The 25,033-nt window shown below is 48.1% G+C and overlaps 1 protein-coding gene across 1 annotated transcript; it reads left to right on the top strand.

Annotated features, from left to right (window-relative positions):
• The first annotated feature begins 343 nt into the window (after window positions 1–343).
• LOC134413690 (olfactory receptor 14J1-like) lies at window positions 344–23,404 on the top strand. Its single transcript, XM_063147733.1, has 3 exons — window positions 344–413; window positions 21,400–21,863; window positions 23,372–23,404. Exons 1-3 carry the CDS (start codon window positions 344–346, stop codon window positions 23,402–23,404), a joined length of 567 nt encoding a protein of 188 aa, XP_063003803.1.
• The last annotated feature ends 1,629 nt before the right edge of the window (window positions 23,405–25,033 follow it).

The raw sequence follows: 25,033 nt of genomic DNA, 5'->3' as shown, positions 1-25,033 counted from the left end.
TGTGTGTGCCCAACAGCTGGCAACAGCAGGCTGGCACAGATGTGGGAAAAGGCCAAGGAGGCAGCAGAGTGGGAATGGGGCTCTGCAGGAGGCCCTGGTGGTTGCACACATCCGTGGGGGATGAGGCTGGCCCAGATGGTCCCTAGGGCTCTGGGCTGAAAAGGGGGGAAAAGAGAAGCAGGGAGGAAGGGCCAGATGCTGCTGTGAGAATGCCATTCCATCCCATAGGTGACATAGTGAGAGGAGGGTGGGAACAAAATGGTGATTGCTGCTGATCACCCTGACACCTTCAAGACAAGAGGCCCAGAAAGGACTGCACATCTGCATCCTAGTGTTGTCCTGAATGGGAGCTCATCTCCTGGCGTTCATTATCCGCAAGTCTCGCAGCTGCCCATGGGCATTCCACATTTCAGGTAAGCAAAGTTGCTTACCTCCCTCTGTTCTTTGGGCCTCTGAAAGGGACTGTCCACTTAGCTACAGCCTGGCAAGGAAGGGAGTCTCACAACACTCTGGATATTTTAGACTTTTGTTGGCATTCGGGCTGAAACAAAGTATCCCCTCGCCACTTCTCCATCTTCATCCTGCTGCCCTGCAGGTGGCCTGTTCAGGCTGACAGCTTGGAGTGCCTGCAGGCTCCAGTTGGGCTGCAGCCCAGCTTTTCCTCTCACAGCTTAATTCTTATAATGACAATTCTTTCATTTCTACTTAAAAGATACCTCGGAACTTCCCTAAATTAACAATACTCTATTCTAAGCTAAACAATCCTCTATTATCGAAGCTATCTGCAGAATCACAGAATCACAGAATTTATAGATTGGAAGACACCTCTAAGATAATCGAGTCCAACCCCTGTTCTAACACCTCAACTAGATCATGGCACCAAGATCCACATCCAGTCTTTTTTTAAACACATCAAGGGATGGTAACTCTACTACCTCCCTGGGTAGATGATTCCAGTATTTCACCACTTGTTCTGTTAAAAACTTCCTCCTTCATTCTAGCCTGTATCTCCCTTGGCACAACTTGAGACTGTGTCCTCTTGTTCTGCCTGTTGTTGCCCGGAGAAAGAGACCGACCCCCAGCTCACCACAGCCACCCTTGAGGAAGTTGAAGAGAGTGATAAAGTCACCTTTGAGTCTCCTTTTCTCCAGGCTGAACAACCCCAGCTCCCTCAGCCATTCTTCATACGGCTTGTGCTCCAAGCCCCTCACCAGCCTCGTTGCTCTCCTTTGGACACGCTCAAGCAACTCAACGTGCCTCCTAAAGTGAGGGGCCAGAACTGGATGCAATACTCAAGGTGTGGCCTCACCAGTGCCACATACAGGGGAAGAATGACCTCCCTACTCCTACTGGCCAGACTATTCCTGATGCTGGCCAGGATGCCATTGGCCTTCCTGGCCACCTGGGCACACTGCTGGCTCATGTTCAGCCGGCTGTCAACCAGCACCCCCAGGTCCCTTTCCACCTGAGCACTGTCCAGCCACACCATCCCCAGCCTATAACGTTGCAGGGGGTTATTGTGGTCAAAGTGCAGGACTCGGCACTTGGACTTATTGAACTTCATCCCATTAGATTCTGCCCATCCATCCAACCGTTCAAAGTCCCTCTGCAAAGCCCTCTGTCCCTCTAACAGATTGATGCATGCTCCCAGCTTAATGTCATCTGCAAATTTGCTAATGAAAGACTCTAAACCCTCATCCATATCATCAATAAAAATATAAACAGTACTGGCCCCAGCACAGACCCCTGAGGGACACCACTGGTGGCTGGTCGCCAGCTGGATGCAGCACCATTCACCACCACTCTCTGGGCCCAGCCATGCAACCAGTTCCTAACCCAGCAAAGAGTGCTCCTGTTCAAACCACGGGCTGCCAGCTTGTCTAGGAGTATGCTGTGGGAGACAGTGTAAAAGGCCTTGCTGAAATCCAAATAAACAACATCTACAAACTTCCCTGCATCCACTAGGCGGGTTACCTGGTCATAAAAGGTGACCAGGTTGATCTCCATCTACTCTCTGCAAAGGCTCAGATTGGGCAGGGCCCACTCGCTTAGTAGAGCCTTGGGTGTTAACTAACCGGGTGGCTTTTGCCAGATGCTGCTCCCAGTTTTTGAAAGATCCTCCACCTAATGCTTTCAATGTGGTTTTTAACAGTCCATTGTACCTCTCCACTTTGCCTGCCGCTGGTGCATGGTAGGGAATATGGTACACCCACTCAATGCCATGTTCTCTGGCCCAGGTGTTCATAAGGCTGTTCTTGAAATGAGTCCCATTGTATTACTCAGTCCTCTCAGGGGTTCCATGTCTTCACAGGACTTGCTTTTCCAGGCCCAGGATGTTGTTCCGGGCTGTAGCACAAGACACAGGGTAGGTTTCCAACCATCCAGTGGTGGCTTCCACCATGGTCAGCACATAGCGCTTGCCCTGGCGTGTCTGGGGCAGTGTGATGTAGTCAATCTGCCAGGCCTCCCCATACTTGTACTTGGACCACCACCCACCATACCACAGGGGCTTCACTCCCTTGGCCTGTTTGATGGCAGCACACTTCTCACAGTCATGGATAACCTGAGAAATACTGTCCATGGTTAAATCCATCCCTCGGTCTCGTGCCCACTTATAGGTGGCATCTCTGCCCTGATGGCCTGAGGCATCATGGGCCCATCAAGCTATGAATAACTCTCCCTTGTGTTCCCAATCTAGGTCTATCTTGGACACCTCTATCTTTGCTGTCTGATCTACCTGCTCATTGTTTTGGTGCTCCTCATTGGCCCTACTCTTGGGGACATGGGCATCTACATGGCAGACCTTCACAGGTAGCCTCCCTACCCTGGTAGCAATGTCTTTCCACTCATCAGCAGTCCAAATTGGTTTTCCTCTATGCTGCCAGTTGGCCTCTTTCCACCTCTCCAGCCATCCCCACAGAGTGTTGGCTACCATCCATGAATCAGTGTAGAGGCAGAGCTTTGGCCACTTCTCTCTTTCAGCAATGTCCAGGGCCAGTTGAACGGCTTTGAGTTCAGCAAGTTGGCTTGATCCACCTTCTCCTTCAGTGGCCTCTGCAACCTGTCATGTGGGGCTCCATACGGCTGCTTTCCAAAATAGCGTAGCACGTTTCCTCTGGGGGCAGTTGGATGTATGTGGTGGGCAGCCAGCGTGTGTGTGGCTGCAGCCGGCACCGGCCAAGCAGTTCATGCTGGCGAGGGTCCCCGGGGCGTTCTCCAGGCCAGCACCCCGCCTCGGCCAGTGCCTAACAGCCAGCTTAGAAGTGGTGTGGACCAGAGGAATCTGACTGTTTGATTAAAACAATGCATCGCGAAGGCCCAAGGCAGGTGTTGACGCGATGTGATTTCTGCCCAGTGCTTTGAATGTCAAAGTGAAGAAACTCAATGAATCGCAGGTAAACAGCGGGAGTAACTCTGACTCTCTTAAGAGAGGGCATAGTTACTAACTGGGCATGGCTGCGCAAGTCACGCCTCCTTGTAGCCCCACCGGATACCCTTGTGGTAACAGAATTGACTTCTGTACCAGTGTGGGAGACAGCAAAAATCTGCCCTCCCTGTTGTTGGACTCACCACCCAATAATAATTTCACAAACTGCTGAAACAAAAAGTTGGCACAGTCATTTTGCTGCTGCCTAAAGCCTTGTCCGCAGGCTAGTGTTGGACACAGCTGGCAGTCTGGGAGAGGGTCAGCTGCTAACTACTTCTACCCTCACTCTTTTTGTTGTCTCTTTGACATGATGGTGCAATCATTGGCTTTGCGATATGTATTGACTGCCACTCAGACTGACCCACTAGATCTAAGCGTCAAACATGCCAAGATTCCATCTATATACCCTCTGTGCCCATGGAAGAGGGATTTAATCTGGTATGTTTGGACTTTGTTAACTCCACAATTACAAGGGGTTGTGGAATACATCTTGGAGTCGCATGGGAGGGCTTGGCAAAATTCCGTGAGCCTTATGAGATCTCCCCATTGGGGTTGGCTCAAGAGGATTCTGAGTGTTCAGATGGAGGCACAGAAGAGCCAAGAACACCTGAGGCTCTTCCCAGGACCAGTGGTGACGGAGCAACGATAAGAACTCCTGTCATGTCCATCCCTGAGAGAAAGCCATCCTGTCCTTGTGCGACCTGGTTGACTAGGATGTTGGGGCTGATTGACAATCTAAAGAGGACCCAGGGGCAAAAGAAGGTCATCTTTAGGTCCTCTAAATGTGGTAAACAAAATTTTAAGTACCACAGTATTGCCTGTCACGCCCCATGTTGTAAAGGGATGCTGTGTGTGGCTCCAACTGGCAACTGGGTCTGTGAGGTATGCCAATGTGGTTTTGCCACCACGATCGGCCTGGGCCAGCACAAGAGGATAATACATCCCCTTGTGAGGAATTTGGAATGGATTGTTGCCTCCCATCCCAAAGAGTCATCAGCCAGAGGGGCCCACAAAAGGGTATGGACTGATGAGGAGGAGGGTCTCCTGGTACAATTGGTAGAGAAGTTTGCCAGTAGTCAGAATATTAACCAACTTATTGCAAGGCATATTCCATCTAAAAGGGCAAAGCAGATCAGTGATAGAAGGCACCTTCTGGGCAGAGATCCTTCCACGAAAGGTCAGGCTGGGCCAGAAGGTGAGATGGTGATTGAACATCGTCCCAAGTCTGCTAAATCACCAAAGGAGGGGCAATTGAAGCTCCAGTACCATTATGCCATCCAAACGGGATTATCAGCTTGCAGATTCACCAGCTATTGGGAAGCCTTCATGAAAATTTTAGGGCAACATCTGCAAGGGGTGGTGAACGATGTTTTCAAAGAGTGTCGTGGTGCCCTGGGTGGGCCTGGCCAGAATATGAAAACAGCCAGGGGCTGGAAAAGGCAGACATCCCGTGGTTGGGGTGCATCCAAAGCAACAATGAACTGGATGCGAAAGAGAGCGATTAAGAGAGGGAAATTTCTTCGATTTCAGATGTTGTACAAGTTGCATAGGGGGCGTCTGGTGCATATTATTCTGGACAGCAAAGAAGCCTTGCAATGCCATCTGGCGTTGTCCATGCACACTTTAAGTTGAGATGGGATACAGCTGTTGAATTTGGTAGCCTGGTGAATTTTTCTCTGCATGCGGAGGCTGATAACACCATATTTGGGGCCCTGATTACTGAAAAAGAGATTGAGAAAAACGTGAGCGAGATATGTAAAACCTCCGCTCCTGGGCCAGATGGGATTACTTTGGGTCATCTTATTAAAAAAAGACCTTAAGTTTTCCCTGTTGACTAAGATATTCAATCTCTGGCTTGTTACTGGTACTATCCCAGATGCGTTGTGGGACTGCCGAACAGTCTTGATACCCAAGTGTTCTGACTTGGATAGACTTGGTGATACCAATAACTGGAGGCCTATCACTATTGGTTCTATGGTGATTAGGCTGTTTTCAAGGATTGCTACGGCGAGGCTGACCAGAGCACGTCCCATTAACCCCTGGCAATGAGGCTTTATTTGCGCATCGGGTTGTGTCGAGAACCCCAAGTTGTTACAACTTGTGGTTAAGAACACAAAGCAGGAGCATTGACATCTGGGGGTGGTGTTCATGGACATCACCAAGGCCTTTGACATTGCTGGTCACCAGCATGTACTTGAGGGTCTGATCCAGAGAAGGGTTGATCCCCATGTGCTTCAGCTGGTTAGGGAAATATATTGAAATATCAAAACGTACAGTTCCATTGAAAAGGAGAGGAGAGATCCCATTTACATTTGCTCTGGTGTCCAACAAGGTGACCCTATATCACCTTTGCTGTTCAATCTGGTGATGGACCCCCTTCTATGCAAGCTTGAAAGTGAGGGTCAGGGGTTCCAACATAAAATAACAGCCATGGTGTTGGCAGATGATTTAGTTCTCCTGAGTGATTCCTGGGATGGCATGTGTTGCAATATCAAAATTTTGGAGACCTTCTGTGAACTTACTGGTCTCCAGACTCAGGGGGAAAAATGTCATCGCTTTTGCATCAAGCCAACAAGGGTCTCATATACTATCAATGACTGTCCCCCATGGAAGATAAATTGTTCCCCCCTTAATATGATTGACCCAGGGAGCTCAGAAAAATGTCTTGGCAGATGTATTGACCCCTGGACTGGCTTTGCAGATTCGGGTTTATCAGAGAAACTTCTGGACTGGCTCCATCATATTGGGAGTTCACCCCTCAAATCTCTTCAGAGGGTCAATATACTCAGGACTTAAACCCTCCAGAGACTGGTATATCTGGCTGACCATACTGAGGTGAATGTGGGCCTTCTCAATTCCCTTGACCTGTTGATTCAAAAGGCAGTCAAGGAATGGCTTCATCTCCCTCCAAGTACATGTGATGCCATCTTGTATTCGAGTTTTAAAGACGGTGATTTAGGCATCATCAAGTTGGCCGTGCTCATTCCAAGTATTCAAGCGTGAAGCCTTCATAGATTGGCACAGTCTTTGGATGAGGCTCTGGGGGGTCTTCTAAGAGGGGAACAGCTGGAATTGTTATTTGAAAAGTTATGGTTGAGAGCAGCTGGAGAAAGAGAGTCCATCTGTGGGTTTTTGGGGTCCAGCTAGCTGCCGGGGCCCCAAAACTTGGTGGGTGCCGGCAGGCCCTCTCCTCAGCGTCTGTAGCAGTGGAAGGATCCAGCCAGGGTCACGCTCCCTCACAGCCCCGGATGTTTCAAGCCGACACAGCCAAACAGAGAGGTCTTGGGAGGCTCTGGTGAAATTCCAACAGGCTTTATTTTTGGGAAGTCTAAGGGTGCCGATGGGGGAGGAAAAAGGGTTGCAGCTCTGATGACGGGTGCCGGAACCGGGGTGCTGAGCCCCAAACCCAGGCAGGACTTAGGTTTAAGAAGTGGAATGAAGTAGGCAGGCTCAGAGGTGCCCCTTGACCACTAGGACGGGGGTACAGGGGTGGTCTTTTGTGGGATGATGTCCTAGGGTGACGTTATGATGCTTGTATCCCCATTCATGTGTTCTGTTTATGTTGGATATTATGTTCTATGCCTTTGGCTGTCTCTGAATGGTGAAAGTTTTGTTTGGGTTTTTCTTATCAGCCTGGTGGAACACAGAGGGCTACTTTTGCTTTTTTGCTTTTGCTTTTCACTTGCTCTTGACCTTGCTTCTGCTTCGCTCTGCTTCTGCTTGCTTTTTGCTTCTGCTCATTAGTTAGTTTAGCTAAACAGTCCAAATTTTTCCTGGACTGTTTCTTCTCTCCTTTTCTCGACCATCTTGAACCTGCTCCAGACTGGGACCTGGAAACATTGAGAGTTTGCACCTTATGGCTTGCAGCAGCTGCCCCAGCACCGGAGGGACTGATAACAGAGCGACCACCCCCAAGAGAGACTTTCTGAATTTGTCATCTTTTTCCAGAGTGGTGTCATCCGGTATTGTTCATTTTGTGTGCTGGGGGTTGCTGTGCCTGTTAAATAAACAGGTTCTTTCCCCTTCTTTCCGAGGAATTCTTCCCAAACAGGTTGGGGGGAGGGGCTGTGTGGGTTTGCTTACTGGAGGGACCCCTTTGGAGATTCTCTCCCAAATTTGCCCGAGACCAGGACAAAATTTGGTGGCCAACATGGGGCTCAAGAGAGAGTGGAAAAAACCCTGTTTTGAGTGCATTTTGGTTGCCATTACTCTGTGTTGGTATAAAGCAGTTAATAGCCATGCTTTCTGAATTTATAATGTCTCTTGTGGTGAAGGCTTGCATGCATTTCTGGTCCCTAAGGATTTTGAGATCTTCATACCTCTATGGTCCCTAGGTTTATTTTCTTATCCAGAAATAGCTTTAGTATTGTCCCTAATACATAGTTTTTACAGCAGAGGAGCAGTGACCAGAATAGCTATCCTGCTGGGCTTGGTGGCAATGATTTGCAAGAAGTTTATAAACATGCTGGGGTCTGCTCCAGGTATGGATGGTTCATGGCTATAGTTATGCACCCAGTTTGTAAGAGGAGGAGCAGGGGATGAGGCTTTTTAGCCTTTGATTCCTTCTTCGCTTATGAATTGTTCGCATCACTACTGAAGAATGTTCAGTTTCCCCTGAATATTAAAGACACCATCTTTCTGGTATTCGATCTGGTAACCTTCCTCTATACAGTCTGCATCTTCTCTAGAATGAGGGCTGAGATTTCTAGACGGGCTGATGAGATCCCTGATCCAGGAATAGACCCAGGTGTGGAAAATCCTGACTGGTGTGGGAAATGGGAGGATATGGGGCAGATCCTGAAGGAATTCTCTGACCCTATAGTCTGGGACTTTCTCCATGAACAAATTCACCAGGTGAGGTGGGGAAATATCTGAAAGAGAAGTACCAGGATGAGCCTAAGGAGAAAAAGATCATTGCAGTGAGCTGGGCCCTGGCGTATGCGTATCACACTCTGTTAGATACCCTAGGGCAGCAGAAAGAGGCAGGGGGGCAGAGAGATAAATCAGCTATACCCATCATTCAGGCAGCAGCTAATACCCCAGGCTCAAAGCCAGCAGCCAGACCAGTGAGGCTAAGCCAGCAGCTGAAACAATGGCTGTTGCTACCAGTATTAGAAGTGGGAAATGCACGGACAAGACTAATCAACCAGGATGATAATGATGATGATACAGGAGAAGGAACCTCAATGCCTCCTGACATAAAATCAGGAGCCACAGCAGCAGGTGCAAGATCAGACGCAAATATTGAGTCCTTTTCCCTGAAGGACCTTTGTAGCTTACAGAAGGATTACACTCGACAACCTGATGAATCCATAATTAGTTGGTTAGTTTGGCTCTGGGATGCTGAAGGTGAGGCTACAATTCTGGGTGGCACTGAAGCGAGGCATTTGGGATCCCTGCCACAGGATCCTGTCATTGACCAAGAAATGATGAGGGGGGCTAACCCACTCAGCCTTCTGAGCATGGGTCTTGGAAAGTGTTGCACAAAGATACCTGTGTGAAGATGATCTCTATATGCAACAAATCCCATGGAAGAACATAGAGCAAGGGATCCAACACCTGAGAGAAATGGCAGTGGCAGAGATTATCTTCTCAGATGACGTGACAGCTAAGAACCCTGACTTAGTTCCATGCACGTCTGTGATATGGCGAAAACTTGTGCGACTTGGGCCACATGAATATGCTTCTGCCTTAGCCATAATGAAGCGGGATGAGAGGGATGAGACTGTGCTTGACATGGCAAGGAATCTCTGAGCATATGCAGATGCTGTACATGGCCCAACACATGCCAGAATTGCAGCAGTAGAAATACGTGTGCAGAAATACGTGAGGACAAGATAGAGGAGAATCATAAGAAGCTCAGAGAGGAGATTAAACAAGACCTTCTCCAAATTTCAGCAGTACAGATCAGAGGTTCTGGTATCCAAGGCAGACATTCCCCAGATGGCGAGAGAAGGTACACCACACGAGCTGAGCTGTGGTTCTACCTGAGTGGTTGTGGGGAGAACATGAGGAGATAGGAGGGAAAACCTACTGCTGTTCTGGCACGACAGGTGCATGAATTGAAGGAAGACAGGGCTCAGAGAGGGAGTTCTACCAGAAGGAAAGCAGCACCAGTTGCCCATAGCCGAACTGCAAGGTATGATGATGATGATGACATGTCCGATCCCCTTGAAGGAAAATCCAAGATATATGCCCAGGGAAAGGATAACCAGGCTCAGAGGGGCCCTGCCTCTAGCCACATAGAGGCTAGGGAAAACCGTGTTTTCTGGACTGTGTGGATTCGTTTGCCTGGCACATCCGAACTACAAGAATACAAAGCTTTGGTTGATACTGGTGCTCAATGTACGTTAATCCCATTGAGATATGTGGGGACAGAATCTGTTTCTATTGCTGGTGTGACGGAGATCCTAACATTTCACTTTGGTGGAAGCTGATGTGAGCCTGACTGGAAATGAGTGGCAGAAGCATCCTATTGTGACTGGCCCAGAGGCCCTGTATATTCTGGGCATAGACTTCCTCTGGAATGGATTTACAAAGACCCAAAGGAACTCAGGTGGGCTTTTGGCATAGCTGCTGTGGAGGCAGAAAACATCAAGCAGTTGAACACTTTGCCTGGACTATCAGAAGGCCCATCTGCAGTAGGGCTTCTGAGGGTGGAAGAGCAACGAGTGCCAATTGCCACCTCAACAGTGCACTGCTGACAGTACCGGACAAATCGAGATGCCATGATCCCCATCCACAAAGTTATCTGAGAGCTGGAGAGCCAAGGGGTCGTCAGCAAGACCCACTCACCCTTCAACAGCCCCACTTGGCCTGTGCACAAGTCTGGCAGAGAATGGAGATTGACTGTGGACTACTGTGCATTGAATGAAGTGACTCCACCACTGAGCGCTGCTGTGCCAGACATATTAGAGCTCCAGTACGAGCTTGAGTCCAAGGCAGCGAAGTGGTATGCCACTATAGACATTGCCAGTGCATTTTTCTCCATTCCTCTGGCAGCAGAATGCAGGCCTCAGTTGGCTTTCGCCTGGAGGGGCATGCAGTACACCTGGAATCGACTGCCCCAGGGGTGGAAGCACAGCCCCACCATCTGCCATGGACTGATCCAGATTGCACTGGAAAAGGGTGAGGGTCCAGAACATCTGCAATATATTGATGACATCATTATGTGGGGGAACAGAGCTGCAGAAGTGTTTGAGAAAGGAAAGAAAATCATCCAAATCCTCCTGGGAGCTGGTTTCGCCATTAAAAATAGCAAAGTAAAGGGACCAGCTTGTGAGATTCAGTTCCTAGGAGTGAAGTGGCAAGATGGACGGTGTCAGATTCCCACGGAGATCATCAACAACATCACTGCGATGTCTCCATTGACCATCAAGAAGGAAACACAAGCTTTCCTAGGTGCCATAGGTTTTTGGAGGATGCACATTCCCGAGTACAGTCAGATCGTGAGCCCTCTTTACCTGGTCAACTGTAAAAAGAACACTTTCCACTGGGGCCCTGAGCAGCAACAAGCCTTTGTCCAGATCAAGCAGGAGATCACTCATGCAGTAGCCCTTGGCCCAATCAGGACAGGATCAGAGGTGAAGAACGTGCTCTACTCTGCAGCCAGGAACCATGGCATGTCCTGGAGCCTTTGGCAGAAGGTGCTTGGGGAGACTCGGGGCCGACCACTGGGATTTTGAAGTCAAAGCTACAGAGGGTCCAAAGCCAACTACACTCCAACAGAGAAGGAAATCTTGGCTGCCTATGAAGGAGTCCAAGCCGTCTCAGAGGTGTTGGTACAGAAACACAATTCCTCCTGGCACCCCAACTACCGGTGCTGGGGTGGGTGTTCAAAGGCAAAGTTCCTTACATTCACCATGCCAAGAGTGCCACATGGAGCAAGTGGATTGCTCTTATCACTCAGCGTGCCCGTATAGGTAAACTGAATCACAATGGGATTTTGGAGGTAATTACAAATTGGCCTGAAGGTGAGAATTTTGGTGTCACAGATGAAGAACAAGAACCAGTGTCACATGCTGAAGAGGCCCCTCCCTATAACCAACTGCCCCCAGAGCAAACACGCTATGCTCTTTTCACTGATGGTTCCTGTGACATCGTAGGGATGAACCGGAAGTGGAAAGCAGCCATATGGAGCCCCACATGACAGGTTGCAGAGGCCACTGAAGGAGAAGGTGGATCAAGCCAACTTGCTGAACTCAAAGCCGTTCAACTGGCCCTGGACATTGCTGAAAGAGAGAAGTGGCCAAAGCTCTGCCTCTACACTGATTCATGGATGGTAGCCAACACTCTGTGGGGATGGCTGGAGAGGTGGAAAGAGGCCAACTGGCAGCATAGAGGAAAACCAATTTGGACTGCTGATGAGTGGAAAGACATTGCTACCAGGGTAGGGAGGCTACCTGTGAAGGTCTGCCATGTAGATGCCCATGTCCCCAAGAGTAGAGCTAATGAGGAGCACCAAAACAATGAGCAGGTAGATCAGACAGCAAAGATAGAGGTGTCCAAGATAGACCTAGATTGGGAACACAAGGGAGAGTTATTCATAGCTTGATGGGCCCATGATGCCTCAGGCCATCAGGGCAGAGATGCCACCTATAAGTGGCCACAAGACTGAGGGGTGGATTTAACCATGGACAGTATTTCTCAGGTTATCCATGACTGTGAGAAGTGTGCTGCCATCAAACAGGCCAAGGGAGTGAAGCCCCTGTGGTATGGTGGGTGGTGGTCCAAGTACAAGTACGGGGAGGCCTGGCAGACTGACTCCATCACGCTGCCCCAGACACACCAGGGCAAGCGCTACGTGCTGACCATGGTGTAAGCTACCACTGGATGGTTGGAGACCTACCCTACAGCCCGGAACAACATCCTGGGCCTGGAAAAGCAAGTCCTGTGAAGACATGGAACCCCTGAGAGAATTGAGTTGGACAAGGGGACCCATTTCAAGAACAGCCTTATCAACACCTGGGCCAGAGAACATGGTATTGAATGGATATGAAGCCCCAAAACAGATAGCCTTCAAGAAATAATGGGTTAAAACATAGAATGTGAGGCATTTGAAGAAAGCATAGCATTTAGGAAACACATAGAGCAATTAATCAGTTAAAGCATGGAACACAATGGCAGGAAAGAGATAGGGATAGGGGAATTGATGGGCTAAGCATGTTCAGAGCCAACAATGTCAAACTGACCCTAAGAACTTTGCCAAGCCATAGAAACCAAGCCAAGTACACCGGGAATTGGCCAAATTAGGAAAGAAGTTCAAAAGTTTAAGGAGGAAGACTCATCACGAGACCCTAGCCCATGATGAAGGCAACCGGAACGACCACCAAGATGATCCTCAAAAGAGGTGTCCCCGCCCATGCTCCGCCTACACCACGCCCCATATGAATATTCATGCAAAGATATGATTATGTATATGATCTCATGTAATCCTATATTCAAAACTGTATAAAAGGCTTGCTTTTGTTACGGGAAACTTAGAAATCCATTTTGTGATTTCTCCGACGCGTCGCAATAAAATACCTCCTGCTTATTTGACTTAAGCTGAGTCTCTTAAGCAGTTATTCTCACCTTTTGGGGCAAAATTCAGCATCAGATATATCATACCCCTTATCATGCACCTGCTGCCGGGAAAGTTGAACAGTGCAATGGACTACTTAAGATTACCATGAAGGCGCTGGGCCGGGGAATCTTCAGAAATTGGGAAATGAACTTAGCAAAAGCCACCTGGATGTTCAACACCAGAGGGTCCATCAATCGAGCTGGTCCTGCCCAGTCCTGCCCAGTCTGAGCCTTTGCACACAGTGGATGGAGACAAAGTCCCTGTTGTACACATGAAAGGTATTTTAGGAAAGACTGTTTCGATTAATCCTGCCTCAGGCAAAGACAAACCCATACATGGAATTGTTTTTGCTCAAGGACCTGGTTACACTTGGTGGGTAATGCAGAAAGATGGAAAAAGCCATTGTGTACCACAAGGAAACCTAGTCTTAAGTGAGAACAATATGTAAGGTTTCATTGTGATGCAGATGGAAATAGAATAAGGCATGGATAATGTCCTAGACTGCAAGGTAATATGTGTGTTCTATTCCCATCTATTAGAGGTGAGCCAGTTATTAATTGGGCAGTTTTTCTTTGTCTCTTCCACAACCAATCCTCCTTCTGGGAAGACATCTGCTGTTAATGGGCCATTGAGTGTCACTGTGTGACTGATCAAAATTACATCATCCCATTGTGAGATGCTCCACCCAGAGGGAGGAGCCAAATATTCCTTCCTGGCTATAATCTGAGATTTTGGGACACCAGAGACAGCCTTTTCCACTGGATTCCCAGAGGAGCAGCCCTTTCCCACTGGATTTCCAGAGGAAGACCAGCCCACCTACACCACCATAGGATCTTCAGAGGAAGACTACAGCCTTTTACAGGATCACTGCCTCAATAGAACCACACCTGCCACTCCAGGAGGACTGCAGCCACCATTTAATAGGACTACTACCACCACCCTGACCCACAGGGTTTCAGGTCGTATTCTGACTCTTGTCAGTCTTTTGTATTACTGCATTGTTTTGTTTTGTTTTGATTTGCTTTTTTCTGGTAAAGAACTGTTACTCCTTCTCCCTTATCTGTGCCGGAAAGCCCCCTTAATTTCAAAATGATAACAATTCAGAAGGAATTGTTATCATTTTGAAATTAAGCCCTCTCAGAAGGAGGGGGGTTTACATTTTCCATTTTGGGGCAGCTCCTGTCTTCCTTAGCAGACACCCGTCTTTTCAATCCTTGACAAGGGGAAGGATTCAAAGTCTCAGTTATAATGCAAATAAAGTTTGAAGGAACAAAAAAAGAATAGAAATTGGGGATGTTCTGTTAGTTTCAGAAGCAGGGTGAAATTTATTCTGACAGGATTTATGGGTGCAGTTTGACATTGAAGTGCTCCCAAAGAAGGGGAAAATGGTAATTAAGCTTCTCCAATTAAGGGAATAAAATAAGGGGAAAATTCATGAGATGGTGTGGGCAAAATGGAAGAAGTGAGGTAACTTAAACATCAAACCTATAGTAATAAAAATAGTTAATGAGAACCATCCAGTTCGAGCACGACAATACTTGCTCTCCCTGGAAGGGAGACGAGGACTATAGCTGGTGATCCAGGACCTGCTTGAGGACAGGACCTTAGAACCATGTATATCCCTCCATAATACACCCATATTACCAGTAAAGTCAGATGGGACTTACAGGCTTGTCCAAGATTTGAGAGAAGTGAACAAAAGAGCGGTGAATAAGTACCCAGTAGTGCCTAATCCCTCCACACTACTAAGTAACATTCCCCCCACCAGTGGTTTAGTGTGATAGACCTAAAAGATGCTTTTTTTTCCACTGGTAGGGGAAAGTGGGATATATTTACCTTTGAACGCGATGTCCCCAGTTCTGGGAGGAAGCAACAGCTTTGGTGGACTAGGTTACCCCAAGGGTTTTCCAACTCCCCAAATCTCTTTGGTCAAGCCCTAGGAGAAGTACTACAACTCTTTTCCATTAAACCTGAGATAAAGCTCATCAAATATGTAAATTATTTGCTTCTCCCAGGACAGGAAGAAAAAGAAGTTTGGGAATCCACCATAGTGTTGTAAATTTTCTGGGGAACCAAGGACTTTGGGTATCAAAAGGTAAATTCCAATTTGTAGAGTGGGAAGTAAAATTCCTAGGACATATGATTTGTCAAGGGAGCTGGTGGCTGAACCCTGAGAGAATTACAAGGATAGTGTCACACCCATGGCCAAAAACTAAGAGAGAAATCAGAAAGTTTTTAGGCCTGTTGGGATATTGTAGGCTATGGATTGAAGGATACAGGCCATCCAGTTCTTGTAAGAAAAGTTAGTTGAAGAAGAGATTAGATGGGAAGATCAAAAAAAGTTTGAAGCTTTAAAGCAAAAAATTAGTCAGTGCATCAGCACTGAGTCTTCCTGCCTTAGACAAACCCTTCTATTGTTTGTTGATATAGAAAAATGGGTAGCACATGGAGTGTTAGCCCAGGACTGGAGAGGATCCAGGAAACCAGTGGCCAATTTATCAAAATTACTAGACCTTGTCAACTGCAGGTGGCCAACCTGCATTCAGGCTGTGGCAGTGACTGCCCTACTCATATCAGAAAGCAAAAAAATACCTTCTGCGGAAAATTGAAGATATATATCCCAAACTCAGTGAGGAGTATCCTAAATCAAAAGGCTGAGAAATGGCTCACTGATTCCTGAGTGCTAAATTATGAAGCCATCTTAATACAAAATGGTTTAGAGCTAATATTGAGTAACCAACTCAACCCTTCCCAGTTTTTGTATGGAGAACCAGATGAGGAACTAATACATAATTGCCTAGAGGTTATAAACTATCAAACTAAAATGAGACAGGACCTAACAGATCAACAACTCCAAGGTGGAAAACGATTGTACATCAATGGATCTTCACAGGTAATAAAGGGGCACAGGGTATCAGGGTGTGCTATAGGCCATGAAGGGTTGATGGCCATAGAGAAGAAAAAGTTACCTTCCAACTGATCAGCCCAAGCATGGGAGTTATATGCCCTAAAGTGAGCTCTGGAAATGGAGAACAATATATACAGACTCAAAATACACTTTTGGCATAGTGCATACCTTTGGAAAAATTTGGGAAGAGAGGGGGCTATTCAATTCAAAGGGAAAGGGACTGTTTCACAAAAAATTTCTTTTAGAAGAGTTAGAAACCTTACAATTACCAGAGGAAGTAATGGTGGTTTATGTTAAAGGACATCAAAAAGGGGAGCAAGGGAACAATTTAGTCAATTTAGAAGCTAAAAATGCAACTGAATCAGAGACAGAAAAACTAATTATAATACTAACACCCCTGAGAAAAATACAAAAAGTCCTGATGTTCAGTGGGACATAAAAGGAAGAACTCCTCAAAATGGGAGCCAAGAAAGATAACAAAGGGAAGTGGAGATTAGCAGATGGGAGGCCAATGTTGAATAAACCCTCTGCAAAGAAAATGCTAGAAGGCATACATGGAACAACGCATTGGGGTACACAAGTGCTAAGTGATCAATTTCTAAGGGATTGGGGATGCAAAGGAATTTTCAGAATAGCTAAGCAAGTAAGTGAATGGTATGTGATATGTCAAAAAGTAAATAACAAAATTATGAGGAAAACCCCCAGGACGAGGCGAGAACTAGCCTTACATCCCTTCCAAAACATCCAAGTAGACTTTACTGAGCTTCCCCATGTACAACAGTGGAAGTTTTTGCCAGTGATAGTAGAACAGATGGCTCGTTGGGTAGAGGTGATACCCACTGTGAAAGCCATTGCCAATGTTGTGAGTAAAACACTTCTAGAATCAATCAGTCCCTGATATAGAATGGCAAACAGGATTGATTCAGACCAGGGAAACTCATTTCACATTGATGATATTGCAGAAAGTTGTTCAGGCCCTGGGAGTAAAATGGGAATTACACACTCCATGGCATCCACAGAGTTCCAGTCAGGTTGACAGAATGAATGAAACTCTTAAAAGAGCTCTAGTTAAGCTAATGACTGAAATCCAAATGTCATTAATCAAATGTCTCCCTTTGGCTTTATTAAGAATTAGAACCCAACCTCCGTCAGATCTGGGGGTGTCACCCTATGAAATAATGTTTGGGTTACCTTTCCTGACCTCACCCCAGAAAGTTGCCATCTATGAGGAAGGAGAGGCCAATGCCAAGAAATATGTTATGTCCATAGCACAAACCTTAGAAGGGCTAAGACATAAAGGGACAATTCCTCAAACTACCAATCTGGATTTCAGAATCCATAATATAAATCCTAGGGATTTGGTGATGATTAAGTCATGGAGAGATCAGCCTCTAACTCCTCAGTGGGAAGGTCCTTTCAGGTACTGCTCACCTGAATGGGCCATGTGAACTACAGAGCAGGGATGGACTCATGGCAACAGAGTCAAAGGCACAGAGGAAGAACCCACAGAGTGGACTGTAACATCCAGGCCAGGTGAAACAAGATTGACTCTCAAGCAGAGACTGAAAGACAACCAGTAAAACACCAAGACGCCCAAAAAGTAGAGTCAAACTTCCACTCACAAGCTCGAGAACTGTCTTTTTGTTTTCATGGGTGACAATTACCAGCATCTGTTGAGGAGAAGTAAACAAGGGACTGTAAAAGGTAATGGGACAGCTTCTTCAAGAAAATAAGACAAAGGAAGGAGAGCAAGACCGAGTTGGCCCCTTTGTTTGCTACCAAGAAGGCTCCATAGACCTGCTGTGAGTAGCAAACCCGTAGGCATGATAAGGTAGGGACATAAGGCCATTCCAGACCTCTATCATTCCTCAGTTGTCTTTTAATTCAACAGGGACTGGAGGGCAGGAACAAGTTGGCTTCTGTACTCACCCCTAAGATACACCAACTATGGGTAGCAGCCACATAGGCACGGTAGATGGCAGCCAAAGCCATACTGGACATCTGGGATGCCCTTTTGTCCATTCCAAATAAGTGTGTCTGAGGAAAACCTGAGGTTTTTTTCTCCTGCTCCCACTGTCCTTGCCCACATCAACAGATGCTGGTATGACTCATTCAAGAGAGAGAGAAAATTTTTTACTTAATTGTTCAAGCAAAATGACTGAGAGAAAAAGAAAAGGAGTGTTATAAATGAGTAATTCTATGGTTGACTCCTACAATTACCAGGTGAATATTAAATATATGTTAAGAGAAGTTTTGTAGATGTATAGTTATCCTTCCCCTTGCATTGTTATCACAGGATGGCCTCAGTAGTCAGGGCATTTGGGAGAGTTGGCTTGTTACTATGGCAGCACCTGACCTCCAGTCAAGGTGTAAGACAGTGATCTCCACCACTGGACAGTGAAGAAGGAGTGGATTGACAAGACTTTGGGAGGGGCTAGAGGTATAAAAGACAGAGCATCCATTTTGTAGATGAGCATATGGTGACTGAATTCTTTGGTCCCAGCACTGTATTCTTTTCTTTATTCAGTCTTTGGTTATATTTTAACAGATATGAAAATCAAGCTTCTTCTGTTGTATTTTGATAAGGTCTTAGTAAATCATTTATATTTTTGAAAGTGAAAATTGTTTCTCACACAGGGTTGGGGAATGAGGGGCAAGGTTGTCCACATTGGGTCAGCTCCAAGGTACAACTTTTCTGACCTGGCCAGACCTCCTTAGGAGAGACCCTGGATCAATATAAATCACCGAATGTTGCAATCAGCTCTTGTATAATAAGAACAGCAATAAAAGACACTCTTTAAGATAGGAATACATATTTCTTAGAAGCTGTTTCAAATATTTCTCCACAACTGTAAAAGGAAATCCACCTAATGAATTGCTCCAGAGCCGAGAGAAATCAAGGCAGAGCCATGGTTTGTCAGGTATTGCTTGATGCTAGTGAGCCCTGTGGTGCATTTGGAGATGAGCCCTGGAAACTCAGAGCCTTAGATTGCACAAACCTTTCCAGGAGTCAAAGTCAGAGAAAAAACTCAAAGTGTTTCAAACCATGAATGGGTCCCACTGAGGTCCATCCCAAACACAGGCTCTTCATGGACTCTTTGGAGGAGAGAATTGGAGGCCAGAATTGGAAAAAACACTTCTCAGATATTCAGAGTGGAAAGGAACATCCAAAGTACCTCAAAAACCTTGAGTATCTCAAAGCATTAATGAGCCCCACTGAGTGTATGTACGAAGCTCTCAAGGGACTCATTAAAGCAGATAATTGGGGCCATGATTACACAAACCTCTCACAGAGTCTGTATCAAAAGGGCAACACCAAGTACCTTAAAATAACTAAAGTACCCTGAAGCATTAATGAGCTCCACTGAGTGTTGTTACTGACAAAGCCTCTCCAGGGACTGATTACAGCAGAGAATTGGAGGACAAGATTGAACAGACCTCTCAGAGACTCCAAGGCAAAAGCCAAACCCAAAGTCCTTTGAAAAACCTGCAGTCCCTGCAGGGAGCATTAAGGAGCCCTGAGGGCCATTTCTGAGCAAGGCTCCCCAGGGACTCCTTCCAGCAGATCCTTGAGGCCACTGGGATGTGGGCTAGGGGGGGATGCTGAGGGCAGGACAAGGGGCTGACAGTGCCCAGCCTGGCTGGGGCTGTGCCAGGACGCCCCAGGGCCTCAGGACAAGGTGTCTCCTCCCAGCCCTTGGTGGCACAGACCCTGTTGCTGTGCCCCAGGGCACCAAGACTTGGCTTCTCTTTGTCCCCAGCTGCCATCAGTGCCTCCAGTTCTCTGCTCTGCCTGGGGCCTGGGGACACTTTCTCAGTCGTGTCCCTCAGTGGGACCCATTAAAAGTCCAAGAGACTTTGGAGTTGGATTCTGACTGGAAGTTCTGGAGAGGTTTCTTTAGCTCCCTCTCAGGGACTGATGTTCAGGGCCTGAGCACAAAGCCCCAGAGGCTCATTAATGTCCTTGTGCTGTGTCTGTGCTGCTGAGCTGGGCTGGGCTCCTGGCACAGAGGCAGCTCCTGGTAACCAAGAAGAGCTTCAAAAGCACATTTCTCTGGATGAGCAGCTCTTCTGCCAGCCCAGCAGGGCTGAGGCACTGCCTGCAGCCAGCCCAAGCACAGCAGAGAGGCACAGAGAGCTTCAATCAGTCAGGGCTGGGAAGGGGCTGAGAAGTGCCTGGGGCACAATCAATGCCAGCCCTTGGCACAGGAACCTCTGGCTGCAGGACAATGCAGCTGCAGCTCCTGGAGACATCTCCTAAAGATGGAACATCCCACTGCCTACAGACCCTGTGAGTACATTCTCTGATTGTCGCTTGGGCAGATCAGCCAGGGGTGCCCAGGGCTGTCCTGCAGAGCAGGGTCCTGCAGCCCAGGGTGCTGTGCTGGGGCAGGAACTCTGCTGCCTGCCAGGGACAGCTCTCAGCCAGCCCTGGCAGCTGCTCCCAGCACTGGGGGACAAGATCTGGATGGGAGGAGACAGCTGGTAAGGCTCGGAAGTGTTCCTTTTGTGTGGGGAGGATGCTGCATTGTTCAGGACTGCTTCCGGCGTGCCATTTACCTGCAGAACATTTCCAAGTAGATTATGCAGGGGGAACAGTGAGGCAGGGGATGCATAAAAGGGAAAATCCTGGTTTTTTTAATCTCCTGTTCTGGTTTGCCTGGATGTGAAATTGCACATAGATATTCCTCTCTCAGTTCAGGCAATAAAAAATAAAACAGGATTTCCCTTATATCTGAATTAATTGGGCAGTTATTGAGATCAGCACAGGGCCTCTTAGAAGCAGGATCAGTGTTGCTTTTCCAGCCTCTTCAGGGTTGCTCTGACATTGTGATCAGAGCCTGCAGAGCCAGAGCTGCCCCTGGCCAGTGTCTTAGCTGGGAGGGGTCTGTAGGGCAGAGCTGAGCCCCAGGGCTGGGCTGGGCTCTGGCAGCACTGGCAGGGCTCAGCTCTGGGCACAGGGAAGCAGCTGCTGGCAGGGACAGCTCCAGGCAGCAGAGCCCTGGGCAGGCAGTGGGGGGAAAGTGCCCCCAGGCTGTTCTGGGATATTTAAAATTCTCTCCAAATCCAACTATTCCATGATTACTTTTTTTACAGATCCCCATGCCAAGACAGCACAAATGTCCAACAGCAGCTCCATCAGCTACTTCCTCCTGCTGGCATTGGCAGACACGCGGCAGCTGCAGCTCCTGCACTTCTGCCTCTTGCTGGGCATCTCCCTGGCTGCCATCCTGGGCAACGGCCTCATCATCAGCGCCGTCGCCTGCGGCCACCACCTGCACACGCCCATGTTCTTCTTCCTGCTCAACCTGGCCCTCACTGACCTGGGGACCATCTGCACCACTGTCCCCAAAGCCATGCACAATTCCCTCTGGGACACCAGCAACATCTCCTACACAGGATGTGCGGTCCAGCTATTTTTTTTTGTCTTTTTCATTGCAGCAGAGCTTTCCCTGCTAACCATCATGTGCTACGACCGTTACGTGTCCATCTGCAAAGCCCTACACTACGGGACTCTCCTGGGCAGCAGAGCTTGTGCCCACATGGCAGCAGCTGCCTGGGCCAGTGCCTTTCTCTATGCTCTCATGCATACAGCCAATACATTTTCCCTGCCCCTGTGCCATGGCAATGCCCTGGGCCAGTTCTTCTGTGAAATCCCACAGATCCTCAAGCTCTCCTGCTCCAAATCCCACCTCAGAGAACTGGGACTCATTGCTATAAGTTCCTGTTTGGTATTTGGTTGTTTTATGTTCATTGTTTTCTCCTATGTGCAGATTTTCAGGGCCGTGCTCAGGATTCCTTCAGAGCAGGGACGGCACAAAGCCTTTTCCACCTGCCTCCCTCACCTGGCTGTGGTCTCTCTGTTCCTCAGCACTGCTGTGTTTGCTCACCTGAAGCCCCCCTCCATGTCCTCCCCATCCCTGGATCTGGCCCTGTCAGTTCTGTACTCGGTGGTGCCTCCAGCCCTGAACCCCCTCATCTACAGCCTGAGGAACCAGGAGCTCAAGGCTGCAGTGAGGAGACTGATGGCTGGATGGTTTCAGAAACATTAAACTGCTGGCCAATTTCGGCAAATCACCTATAATAAAATCATCTTTGATACTTCTTATTGGCTTCAGTGTGGAAGTTTGTTTTGTTTGCTTTAGTTTTTTTATATTATCCACAAAGATGTCATTCTTTCTGCCATTTCCCATTTTGTTTCTCTCCACCTTGATTTGTGGCCACAGACTGTGTCAATGAGGGCTGCACTCTTGATGGCTTTAAATGAACTAAAGGACCTCCCAGCCGAGTTTTCTGCAGAGATGCCCTTTTGTTGCCTTCTCTGGAGCTGCAGCAGCAATGTCTGTGTGCAGAGCTGGGGGCGGATCAGTGCTGGCACAGCAGCTGTGCCCAGCAGCAGCAGCACTTGTTGTTGCCGGTGCTGCTGCTGTGGCCCTGCCCCGCTGCCCTGGTGGCCCTGGTGTTGCTGTAGGGCCTGAGTGCTCTCGGGGCCGGGCACAGCCCTGGGGGTGGCAGTGCCAGGGCTGCAGCAGGGACAGGCCATGGGCTCTGCTGGGGCAGTGCTGACGCCTCAGGCCAGGCCCTGGGGGCTCCAGGCTCCTTGCCCAGGCTCTCTCAAGAACACAGCCAGGCCAATGCCCAGCACAGAAAACCCCCGTGAGCAGCCCCAGGCTGGCCGTGGGCAGGCTGGGGGCAAACAGCATGGCTGGTGCGCTGCAAGGGCCCTGGGGCAGACGGGAAGGAGCAGCAGAGCAGGGGCTGATCCATCCCCAGTGAGCTGGACAGCCCAGGGCAGCATCCCAGAGCGTCCTCATGGAGCTGCCAATAACATCCCCCCTCTGCAGCCCTGGCCTCTCCCCCAGCTCACACAGGTGCCCCATCCTTGCAGGCACAGACACGGCAGCACTGGTCAGCAGCCCCTGTTTGCATTGCACACAGCAGGGGGAGCACCCCCATGCTGTTGGTGTGGGGACATGAACCTGAGGGAGCACAAATGCCATCAGCCCCTGGGGCCTGCAAGGGCTGGTGGACACCAGGGAAACCACTCAGCTTTGTCCTGGCCTCTGCAGTCAGCCAGAAAGTTTGTTCTCATCAGCTGGGAGTTTCCTGTCCCACTGCGGACGCTCTTGCTCAGAGCCAGGGCTGCCTGTCAGCCACCCTGAAACTGCCCTGAGCATTTCCTCTGCTTCACCTTTGCTTTTTTTACTCTTCCCTGGTAGTAATTTCTTCCTTTTGCCCACCCCTGTTCCTGCCCTGGAAAAGGGCAAATAGCCCATCCCTGTTTGCCCTTTCCTCTCCTCTCCCCAGCCTTGTTGCCCTTTTCTGGGAAACACTCCAGCCCCTCCATGTCCTTCCTAAATTGGGGGACCCAGAACTGGACACAGCACTCGAAATGCTGCCCAACCAGTGCTGAGCACAGGGGAAGAATCCCTGCCCTTCTCCGTCTGGCCATACCATTCTTGATCCATAGGAGTGCCAGGGGTTGGATAAAAGAAATGGTTGAGAGGGGGTGGGAATAAAGTGCAATTGATTGTCAGCCATGAGGGGTCCTGATATTTGTATATATTCAGACTGCATTAGAAGGTGCTGGGGGTCAATATCAACTGGGGATTGTAGATATCAAACTATAAAAATGAAAAGAAAAGAGCACAAAAAGTTCTCTCTGCGTTTTTTTTTTATGATAGCAGATTGAATTTTGTTGTTTGCTCAAGTATCCCATCATAAAAATACCCAAACAATATTAAAAGTAGCAGCAATTTTAAATGAATAGTTAAAATAAAAAAACTATAAATTGCATAAAATATAATTCGAATTAAATAAGGGATAATTTGGTTCCAATAATAGCGCATAAGCAAAAGATAACCACGGGGTACGGAGGGCAGGGTTCCGGGACCCTTGGAACCTCACGTACGAGCTTGCCAAGTGAAAATCACCCCTTATATGCCATGTGTCAATACCATCTCCTCCCATTTTCGGTTCGTCATATCTCTATCTTAGCTTTCATTACCACCTTTACCACACATGCGCCACCACTCGGTTTGGTGGTCACACAAGTCTTTGGGGGTCGTCACTGATTGAGACAGAGTAAAGATCTATTTTGAATTAGGTGAAGTGTCTAAGAGAAGTGAAAAGTTTGTGAGGCTAAAGCTGAAGGAAGAACTCGCATGCTGAGACAGTAAAGAGACAGAGAAAGAAAAACAGAAAAGACTACAAGGTCGGTTTGCTCTTGACTTAGAAATTCTTTTGATAAAGAAGAACTAGTGCTAAATGTCACACGGAATGAATATGTATGAACTTATTGTGAAACTGTATGCATATGCATTTGGAAGGAGGATAAAAGAAGACCCGAGGTCTTCAGAGGTACGCATGCCTTGTTGGGGGACTTGCGTCCGGCACGTGTCGTAAATAAATATACCGGGCTTTACAACTTTTATAAAGTTGTGAAGTTTCTTCTTTTCTCCGCAAAACATTATGGCGAGCCAGGCAGGAGTTCTCTGTCCCCGCAGGGGCAGGGGGGATAGACGGACCTCCAAGGCGCGCCCTAGGATTTTTTCCTAGTGGGGCTCCGCTCGTCTCAATTTGCCACCTACGAAGACAGACAAGGACCTGCTAGCCTGCAGAAGAAGATACGGTATGTACTGAGGGGCCCCCGGGGGAGGGAAAGGAGAGCAAGGGAGTAAACCGGAGACGTCTGAGTTCAGCTGATAGAGCAGCTGTATTAGAGACGAGGTTCATCGTTCTGATAGAGCAGACCGCTAGTGGCTCTGGGGGTGAGCCGGGTGAACCCGTGTATGTGTGTTGGGGGTTCATAGTTCTGATAGAGCAGAACTGTTGAGCCCGTGTGTGCTTTGTTCGTGTGTGTGTGATGTCCGAACATTGTTTTGCTGTATAGTTAATGTGTGCATTGTGTAGTCGGTGAGCTGTGTTTCTAATCGTGCAAGTGTATAAGTGTATGGTGTATAAAAGGAATAAATCTACAGTGTGGGGGGTCAGTACTACCCGTGTTTGAAGCAGCCGAGTGAGGCCTGAGGTGCCGGCTGCAGCAGGCTGCGGGGGCAGGGACAGAAGTGCCCCGCAGAGAAACGAGTAGAAGAATGTCAGTGATGGTATTTATCGTGTTTAAATGTAGTGA

This window comes from Melospiza melodia, unplaced genomic scaffold (genome assembly GCF_035770615.1).
Source record: "Melospiza melodia melodia isolate bMelMel2 unplaced genomic scaffold, bMelMel2.pri scaffold_48, whole genome shotgun sequence".
NCBI classification, from domain to species: Eukaryota; Metazoa; Chordata; class Aves; order Passeriformes; family Passerellidae; genus Melospiza; species Melospiza melodia.
The sequence above is the reverse complement of the archived record's forward strand: the minus strand, read 5'-3'. Positions and strand labels throughout refer to the sequence as shown.

Coding starts and splice junctions, on each gene's coding strand:
- LOC134413690 (XM_063147733.1), top strand. CDS start 344: ATGGGAGCTCATCTCCTGGCGTTCATTATCCGCAAGTCTCGCAGCTGC. Junction 414..21,399: donor ATGGGCATTCCACATTTCAG/GTAAGCAAAGTT, acceptor CCATCTGCAAAG/CCCTACACTACGGGACTCTC. Junction 21,864..23,371: donor TGTACTCGGTGGTGCCTCCA/GCCCTGAACCCC, acceptor CTTGATCCATAG/GAGTGCCAGGGGTTGGATAA.